This window comes from Monoraphidium neglectum, assembly GCF_000611645.1.
Source record: "Monoraphidium neglectum strain SAG 48.87 unplaced genomic scaffold scaffold02449, whole genome shotgun sequence".
In the NCBI taxonomy this organism is placed as follows: domain Eukaryota; kingdom Viridiplantae; phylum Chlorophyta; class Chlorophyceae; order Sphaeropleales; family Selenastraceae; genus Monoraphidium; species Monoraphidium neglectum.
In genome coordinates this window covers 9,137-9,698 of record NW_014011179.1, presented here as the reverse complement: position 1 = coordinate 9,698, position 562 = coordinate 9,137, and the positions used below count along the sequence as shown (strand labels likewise).

The following is a 562-nucleotide window of genomic DNA, read 5'->3' as shown; positions in this document are numbered from 1 at the left end:
CCCCGCCGCTGCCCGCGCCGCCGCTCGCGCCGGCCGCGGCGGCCTGCAGCGCCTGCTGCAGCAGCACCGCCCAGTCGCCCCCGCCGGTCGCCGCCGGCGGCGGCGCCGCGCCGGGCGCGGGCGCGCTGCCGGATGTGCTCGTCCCGCCGGGGGCTGCGCCGGCAGGCCGCGGACCGGCGAGCACGCCCTGCAGCGCCTCAAACAAGTCATGCAGGCCCGCGCCCCCAGCCGGCCCGCCGGCGGCCGCCGCCTGCCCCTGCCGCCCGCCCTGTGTACTCGCGCCGCCCGCCGCGCTGCTGCCGCCGCCGCCGCCGCTTTGGTGTGTCGAACCCTGCATGTAAGCCTGAAGGCCCCGCCCTGCCAGGTTCAGTAGCCAGGATGCGACCCCGCCGCCACCGGCTTGCCCGCCACCTTCGCCGCCGGCGCCCTCACCGGCCGCGGCGCCGTGCGGCTGGGGTCGTGGGGGCTGCTGCTGCTGCTGCTGCTGCTGTTGCTGCTGCTGCTGGTGGGCGCCTTCTTCGGCCTGCTGCCTCCGCGCCGCGGCCAGCAGCGCCGCGAGCGC

At 80.4% G+C, this 562-nt stretch overlaps 1 protein-coding gene across 1 annotated transcript in view; it reads right to left on the bottom strand.

Annotated features, from left to right (window-relative positions):
* Window positions 1-366: 366 nt before the first annotated feature.
* Window positions 367-562, bottom strand: part of MNEG_10763 (hypothetical protein) — a gene marked incomplete at both ends in the record, with an annotated part of 4,116 nt that continues 3,920 nt past the window's right edge. Inside the window, one exon of the mRNA XM_014040767.1 lies at window positions 367-530. Coding sequence (XP_013896221.1) covers window positions 367-530 — 164 coding nt within the window. The remainder of the gene's footprint in view (window positions 531-562) is intronic.